This window comes from Panthera pardus, unplaced genomic scaffold, assembly GCF_024362965.1.
Source record: "Panthera pardus isolate Hobbes unplaced genomic scaffold, ASM2436296v1 HiC_scaffold_3, whole genome shotgun sequence".
Lineage (NCBI taxonomy): Eukaryota > Metazoa > Chordata > Mammalia > Carnivora > Felidae > Panthera > Panthera pardus.
The window spans coordinates 5,454,238-5,463,277 of NW_026526876.1; the positions used below are offsets into that span (position 1 = coordinate 5,454,238).

Sequence of the window (9,040 nt, forward strand, 5' to 3'; positions counted from 1 at the left end):
TTGTCAAGGTTCGTCCTTTGTCGGAGCACATGTCAGACTCCCCTTGCTTTTTAAGGCTGAAGCATATTCCATTGTGCGTATGGAGCCTGTTTTGTGCATCCGTTCATCCGCCGATGGTCACTTGGTTGCTTTCGCTTTTTGGCCGCTGGGATTCCTGCTGTGTCCCTGTTGGTGCCATCCACTTTGTAATAATCCTTCATTTGCTTGTGAGATCCCCTCTTACCCTTGGCTTCCTCGGGGCAGGGGGGGAACAAGCTTATCTAATGTTTCCTCAAAATTCTAAAAAAATTTTTTGAATGTTTTTTATTTGAGACCGGGAGAGACAGAGCATGAGCAGGGAGGGGGAGGCAGCGAGAGAGAGGGAGACACAGAATCCGAAGCAGGCTCCAGGCTCTGAGTTGTCGGCACAGAGCCCGACGCGGGGTCGAACCCACAAGCTGTGAGATGATGACCTCAACGGACTGAGCCACCCAGGCGCCCCTCGAAATTCTGGTTTTACCCATTTCCCTATCTCCATACCTGCTACCACTGTCTCTAAATCTGTGTCACTGTTGAGAGGTGAAGTTGGGATAGGGTACATAGCTGGGAATTGAGGCCTCGTAGGACGTACCCTTCCTATCTACCAATTGAATTTCTCACTCCCCACCCCAACTCGTTCTGTTTTTAGGGAAACTTCACGCGTCTTACTGCACACACCTTTCTTCTCCTTTAGCCTGTCTGCTGTTTCTTCAAAACTGTCATGATACCGGGATGGCTTTCTCCCTGCCCATTCGGGGCCCAAGTCCTGGCACGGCGTAGGGTCCCAGTCTACTCCTCACTCAATAAGGAAGGTTGGTTTGCAGGTTGTCCTCAACAGTTTGAAGTAAGATATTCCAAATTACACGTGCATTTCCTTTCCTGTGATAGATGAGCTCGAGTTTGACCGTGACAATTCAACTTGCAATGTGGAAAGGAATAAAGAAATTAAAAAGGAGATTCCTCTTCAGCAAATCCTGTCGCGAGTCCTTTTACAGCGTCAGCTTAGTTAAGGATCTGCGTAGACGATGATTACTTGGTTTCTGAAGAAAGTAGCCTGCAGGCAGCTTCCAGTTAACTCCGACTCCCCATCCCCACCCGCCCTGTTAAAACCAGTTCTTCATCCTGTGGATGACAGTAATGAATGTGTTTTTCTTCTGAAATCCCATTTGAGCTGTTTCCTCTTTTAAACGCCTATCTTGGATAGCTCTTTCCCCTTCTCTGTTGAGATCGTTTGAAATATGGTTTCTTTTTTCAGGGACGTTAGCCGGGTTTCCTCTGGTGCAGCACAATCTGTAGCCATAATCTCTGCTGAAAGGCTGCTGGGGAATCTGTGTGTTCTCCAGAGACAGGAGGGGGGGCGGATTGAGATCACCAACCAGTAGTTTCTGAGCGAACTCTGTTTTCTCTATTTTACTGGCCAAAAAAGGAGGTAGAGTAGTTTGAAAGTCCGAGATCATAGGAAAGGAGGCAAGAATGTGTACTTCTTTTTTTCAACAGCCAATCCTTTTTCGTATCACGTCACTGACATTGAACGTTTGCTTTTGCTACCCCAGACCTTTTCACACAGGTGATCAAATTTCCTTCACTGATTTATGCCAACAGTATCTGGATGGATCTCCTGGCTCATCCTGGAAAAGCGTAACCTAAGCTTCCAAAGGGGATTGGCCTAGCCAGTTTGTCAGATCTCTGTGGGGAGCGTCACCGTGACGAGTCCGTGAATGGAGGTCACACAGAGACACCAGTGCTGCATAAGGCAGTGCCCGCAATCTGGGTCTTCCCCATGGCAACACTGAACTCTGGTCTTTGCTGAATCTTAACCCCGACCGGAAGGCGTATTTAAGGAGTGGGAGAGGATGGGTCACGTGAAAGGTCCTTTTGCAGAAAGAATTGCAGATTTCTTAAAACAACGAAAAGCAACAGAAATCAGATATCTACTTATCAAGTCCTTCTCCAAGGAAGAAAGTGAAGATAACCTGACTGAAGTAGCCAAGACCGCAAGAATCTGAGAATACCCAGCATTACTAAACTAACCCAACGTCAGTGGCGTATTGCCACAAATATTGAGGAATCTGCCACGAGGAAGCAGAATTGCTGTTGTTTGTTTTAAGTTTTCGTGTAAACTCCACAGTCAGTTAACATACAGTGTGATAATGCTAGTTTCAGGTGTACGATACAGCGATTCAGGAATTCCATACATCACCCGGTGCTCATCGTAAGTGCCCTCCTTAATCCTCATCGCCCATTTTACCCATCCCCCCCTCTCATAACCATCAATTTGTTTTCCAAGTTAAGAAGACTCTGTTTCTTGGTTTGCTTCTCTCTCTCTCTCTCTCTTTTTTTCCCCTTTTTTTCTCATTTGTTTTAGTTCTTAAATTCCACATATGAGTGAAATCATATGGTATTTGTCTTTCTCTGACTGGCTTATTTCACTTAGCGTAATACTCTCCAGCTCCATCCATGTCATTGCAAATGGCAAGATTTTATTCTTTTCTGATGGCTGAGTGATATTCTGTTGTATATATACCACATCTTCTTTATCCATTCATCCATCGATGGACACTTGGGCTGTTTCCATAGTTTGCCTATTGTAGGTAATGTTGCTATAAACATTGGGGTGCATGTATCCCTTTGAATTAGTATTTTTCTGTTCTTTGGATAAATACCTAGTAGTGCAATTGCTGGGTCATGGGTAGCTCTATTTTTAACTTTTTGAGGAGCCTCCCTATTGTTTTCCAAAGTGGCTACACCAGTTTGCATGCCCACCAATAGTGTGTGAGGATCCCCCTTTCTCCACATCCTTGCCAACAGCTGTTGGGGAACCAGAATGTTTATGAACCAGTTGATACGACATCTGAGACAGACTTTCGGGTAATTTATTTGTGGAGGGAGGGAGTAGAAATGGAGGGTGTTATGAATAATGTGAAATTGGCCACTAGTTTTTTTTTTTTTTTTTTTTGACGTTGGATGTAACGTGCATGAGATTTGCATTACCTTTCTCTCTACTTCGGGGTGTGTTTGAAATTTTTCTTAATATAATGTTAGCATTATTTTACTCCAGAGGCAAACTAGAAACGCATAACCAAATTAAGGGGAAAATACAGTAAACCCACCTTTAGAAATAAAAGTAAAAAGCAATCCCAGATAATACCTGGATTAAAAAGGAAATAAAAAGTATAAAACACAATTAACATATTTATGAAAATGACAACAGTGTGTGAAAACGTGAAACTTGACCAAATTTCTACGTCAAGGGGAAATAATGGTCTCAAAATGATTTTATTACTGGAGAAGAGAGATTGAAAATAAATGAAGCATCCTGCGAAATGAATTTGAAGAACAACAGAGCAGAAAAAGAAAAAGACAAAAGGGAGCATTAAAAAAGCTAAAATGCAAATAAATGAATTTAAAAAGATAAACGAATCTAGAAAGCAGAAAGAAAGGCAGAAAACACAAAATTACGGGAGACTGTAAAATTACGGTCAAGACTGGGATGTAAGGCTGGGTGACTTAGAAACATCTTAATTGCCAAAAGTGACACAAGACAGAGTATTTACAAAAAATAAGTAAGTAAAACTGAAAAGGTTTTTGAAAATTCTAGTTTCTGGGGCGCCTGGGTGGCTCAGTCGGTAAGTGTCCAACTTCGGCTCAGGTCATGATCTCGCGGTCCGTGGGTTCGAGCCCCGCATCGGGCTCTGTGCTGACAGCTCAGAGCCTGGAGCCTGTTTCAGATTCTGTGTATCCCTCTTTCTCTGACCCTCCCCTGTTCATGCTCTCTCTCTCTCTGTCTCAAAAATAAATAAACGTTAAAAAAAAAAAGAAAATTCTAGTTTCTTTCCTATCCTGCCTCCCACAAGAACCAGTATTAGATGGCTTTGTAGGTAATGCCCCCCAAATTTAAAGAACAGAAAATTATTTTCTACTTAAACTTCTCTAGGATATGGAAAAATACAAAACATTGCTCAACTCATTTGTGTAATATTTCATATTCTAACAATTGATTAAGCTATTGATCAAGAGAAAAATGACCGGAACAGCTCATAATGAATATGAATGAAAATCCAAAAGAAAATAACGATGAGCCAAATCCAGGTCTATATTAAAAGAAAAATAGATCAGAAACGGTCTGTATTCCAGGAATAAAAGTGAATCCAGTGTAAGAACATTTAGAAGTTCGATTCTTTTTATGACGGATCAAAGAACAAATTTAGTCATTGAAATAAATCTCCAAAATACATTTGTTCTAGTAATGATTTGTGCAACAGCTATTTCTTATAAAACTTGTAATTAGGGAGACAGTGCTTTTATATCAGATGGGGGGGTTTAATGGTAAGTAGTACGTTTAAAATGGAAGAATAAATAGGTTAACTCTCCTCCTCACACTTTAAAAACATGTTTATTTGTTTATTTTTAATTTTTTTTAACTTTTATTTATTTTCGAGAGACAGAGAGCAAGCAGGGGAGGGGCAGAGAGAGAGAGAGAGAGAGAGAGGGAGGGAGACACAGAATCCAAAGTAGGTTTCAGGCTCCGAGCTGTCAGCACAGAGCCCAACACGGGGCTCAAACTCATGAACTGTGAGATCATGACCTGAGCTGAAGTCAGACACGTTAACTGACTGAGCCACCCAGTCGCCCCTGTTTATTTATTTATTTTGAGAGAGAGAGAGAAAGAATGAGTGGAGGAGGTGGAGAGAGAGAGAGAGAGAGAGAGAGAGAGAGAGAATCCCAAGCAGGCTCTGCACTGTCAGCTCGACCTGGGACTCGATCCCACAACCTGTGACACCATGACTTGAGTTGCAGTCAACAGGATGCTTAGTCGACTGAGCCACCAGGTGCCCCTCTCTTACTCACACTTTTTGACTGGTCCTGAAACCCATCAGTTCCCAGTAAGACCACGTGCTTGAACTGGATAGCAATGTCTGCTCCATCAAGACTCCAGTGGCATATTTTTCTTTCAGCGTGGCCAAGTGATGCTAACGTTCATCAGGAAAAATGAGCAGACAAGAATCAAGAATGTTCTGAACAGAGAGCCAGAATTCACTTTGTTGTCGTGAAAATATAACACGATAATAATGCCATAATCGAGCCAATGGATGTAGACTGTTGGAGTGACACCTTTTCAAATTATTAGATTAAGTTTAATAAGTCTTGTCTGTTACAGGAACATTCAGAAATTCTAAAGGGAAGTATGCTGTGTACTATGCAGGGGCATTAGGTTAAATCTAATTGCTTTGTTTATAAGAAAACTGCAGAAAGTGTTCAGGGTATTTTAATACCATCTCATAGTAATCATGTGTTTATTATGTCTAATTTGCCTGAAGAATTTGATCAGGGTTATTTTCTTACAGCATTGTGGGCTGATAATAATAATAATAATAATAATAATGATAATAATAATAAGGGACATCTAGGTGGCTCAGTCCATCAAGCGTCTGACTTCGGCACAGGTCATGATCTCCCAGTTCTGAGTTCAAGCCCCAAGTCGGGCTCTGTGCTGACAGCTCAGAGCCTGGAGTCTGCTTTGGACTCTGTGTCTCCCTCTCTCTCTCTCTCTGCCCCTCCCCTGCTCATGCTCCCTCTCTCTCCCTCTCAATCTCTCTCTCAAAAATAAATAAACGTTAACTTTTTTAATAATAATAATAATAATAAATTGCATAGCTCTTATTCTGTGCCACTCTTCTAAGGTATTGAGATATATTAACTCCCTTAAGCATCACTAACGCTGTGTGAGATCCATAATATTGTTGTTTCCCTCGAGGCACAGTATTCGATCAACCTCTCCATCTAGGAAGTGGGAGAGTCAGCCCTGAGCTCCCTGGCTCCCGGGTCTACAGGACGCGTCCCTCCTCGGAATGCGCTCTCTCTGTACAGCTGGGGAGGTCGCTCCTTTTTTAGGCTCTCACGTGACCTTTTGCTTTCCCCAGGGACCTGATGCCGAGGACCCTGGACGGGCAGATCACCATGGAGAAGACGCCCAGCTACTTCGTGACCCGCGAGGCGCCCGCGCGCATCTCGGCCATGTCCAAGGACACCAAGCTCATCGTGGTGGTGCGCGACCCGGTGACCCGGGCCATCTCGGACTACACGCAGACGCTGTCCAAGCGGCCCGACATCCCCACCTTCGAGAGCCTGACGTTCAAGAACCGCACGACGGGCCTCATCGACACGTCGTGGAGCGCCATCCAGATCGGCATCTACGCCAAGCACCTGGAGCACTGGCTGCGCCACTTCCCCATCGGCCAGATGCTCTTCGTGAGCGGGGAGCGGCTCATCAGCGACCCGGCCGGCGAGCTGGGCCGCGTGCAGGACTTCCTGGGCCTCAAGAGGATCATCACCGACAAGCACTTCTACTTCAACAAGACCAAGGGCTTCCCCTGCCTCAAGAAGGCCGAGGGCAGCAGCAAGCCCCACTGCCTGGGCAAGACCAAGGGCAGGACCCACCCGGAGATCGACCGCGAGGTGGTCCGCCTGCTGCGCGAGTTCTACCGGCCGTTCAACTTGAAGTTCTACCAGATGACCGGCCAGGACTTCGGCTGGGATGGATAACAGTATAATTTAAAAAGAAAAAGAAAAATATCAAAATATAATATATTTTTTTACCACTCGGTAGGGAAAAGGCAGTTTAATATTTGTGCTGAAAATATTTGTTTCCGAATTTTTTTTCCCCCCCAGTGAATGTTAAAGAGAGTGTTCTGGCCTCCGCCCGCGTCTCGCCTTCCACGTGCCGACATTTGGACCAGCAAAAAAGGAAAACCTCACTGGTCTAAATACTTTCAGTTTTCTACTTTTATTTTATGTGTTCTGTACACAGTTATAAACCATGAGCGTTGGTGGCCATTGAGGGAAATCCTGAGGGTAAATTGATCGATCTCGGTGTCTGTCTCTGCCTCTCTGTCTCTTGTCTGTCTTTCCACAGGTCCCAGATAAAATGATCTCTGCTTCTATTTCCTCCCTTGTCACTTTTTTTTTCTTGCACCACTTTTCAAAAAGCATTTCCCAGTTAATAATACTCCCATATTTGTACACCGCTTCCCAGTTACCATAGAACTTTGGAATAAAGCACCTTTTCCCGTCCTCGTCCGAGGGTGAGGTAAGCACATAGCACATAAAGATTATGATTCCCTTTTTACAGAGAAGGCGACTGAGTCTCAGGGACGTTAAATGACTTCTCGTAAGGCCAGATGGTGGACCTTGGGCAAAACCCCATCTTCTACCTGTTCCCTATATCCTGCCACTTGTTCCAGAGGGAATTGGAAGTGAGGCATGTATCCTTTTAGAGACGGTTAGCTAGTCTGAGGACGATCGGAGATGGGACAGCGAGGGTTTCCTGTCGCCTTCTGAAGTTCCAGGCTAGCTTCGTGACACGCTAAGTCACAAGGAGTCACCCGGGTTCGAGGACACCGCTCAGACGTGGACATAACGTCTTTTAAGGGCCAGTCTTAGCTTGTTGAAGTACCCTGAGATCTAGAAATCTTGGTTTTGTTGAGGCTGAGAGAAATTACTGGATCTGTGTCTGGAGAACCAGACGGACACTCACACTAGGAACAGGAAAAAAATGGTAGGAGCATAAGTTACCTATGTGTGGTGTTCACTGTCCTTTTTTTTTTTTTTTTTTTTTTTTTTTTAAAGAAAAACCCACTTCAGCAAGAGCTTATACGTATGAACCTCCTTTTTTGTTACCTCTTTTTTTTAACAAAGAAAACCTGCTTCTCTTTGTAATGTGTCATTTCTAATCTTGGAGCTAATACTAAGAAAAAAAAAATAAATGTTATTATTTTTCACGGGTCGAAGACTGTCACCGTCACTTTCTTTCTCCCCCTGTTTCCTATTCATACCAGGGATAACCGAATATTCATTAATGTTTGGAAAATATTCTAAGAAACACAGATGTGGGTAAAATGGCAGTTTTTTTCTTCTCCCCATCTATTTCTCTCCTCCCCCTCCCTTTAAATAGCTCAAATAAATCAATAGTTTATTAAGAGTATTCCTTTCCTCTCTGAGTGGGCATTAACAAGATTAGCATTAATGGGAATTAAATTGGTTTAGAGAGAAGCACATATGCACGAAATATATAAAACATTTATAATTAGTCTGTCAGCAACCTTTTATTACAGTTGTAAACCCAAGAGGAAAATGTCTCCCATCTCATGGAAGTTTTCCGTATCTGCCAAAAATTTAAAGGACCAGACCCTACAGTCTCCTAAAATAATAATTCTTTTTCTTCTCCGGCGCGGTCAATGAAAAGAAACTAGAGTTGTCTGCAAATGTGCAGCCAAATGTGCCTCAACCATAGACGCTGCCTCAAGGGAAGTAAATCTTTCCGGAGAGACCGAACACGGGATTCAAATGAAGGGGAAAAAATTATTTAACTTTCAAGGTGTTCCAACATTGCTCCAGACCCTTGAATTTTCTGTACGAATATACCACTTAGGAGAGTTAAGAAAACCCCAATTCCCCATCTCCTTTGCCCAGTTGATTGCCTTGCCTTCCGTGCCCTTAATTTTCCAAGGCAGCACCCCTGGTTTTGTTATTCTTAAATCCTCACTTTGAGAAACGAGATACTCATCTGAAACTCTTTGCATCTTTTCTCTTAACTCATTTTGTTCATGCTTCTGATTCCTTGGTAAGCATTTGCCTGGCATTGCGCAGATGTGCCTTGTGCAGGGAACCTAGCGCATCTGACAGTTGGATTCCGCCATTTTCCTCTTGTTGTGTTAAGAAATAATAAAAGAACGGAATTGAGTTCAAAGCACCTCTTCTTGCATGTAGATTTTTTTTTGAAATTCATATTATTTAAAAAAAAAAAAAAATGAATGACTCTACAGCCCGCCAGGAGAGCTTTCTAACTTCTCAAGTTTCATAAGAGGGTCAGAAGTTATAGATCCCAGCCAAACAGATCTAGAGTCAGTGTACTGGAAGTTTCCTCCAGAGCAGAAATTGCACTTAACTCCTGCTGTGTGTGGACTTGGCTTCACATTTCTTTTGTCCATTTAGCTATATCAAATAGCGGGGGGGGGTTAAGATT

The 9,040-nt window shown here is 43.2% G+C and overlaps 1 protein-coding gene across 1 annotated transcript in view; it reads left to right on the forward strand.

Annotated features, from left to right (window-relative positions):
- The window catches only part of HS3ST3A1 (heparan sulfate-glucosamine 3-sulfotransferase 3A1), a 101,712-nt gene extending 92,945 nt beyond the window's left edge, over nt 1-8,767 (forward strand). The window contains exon 2 of the mRNA XM_053892292.1: nt 5,940-8,767. Coding sequence (XP_053748267.1) covers nt 5,940-6,561 — 622 coding nt within the window. The 3' untranslated portion in view covers nt 6,562-8,767. The remainder of the gene's footprint in view (nt 1-5,939) is intronic.
- Nucleotides 8,768-9,040: the final 273 nt, after the last annotated feature.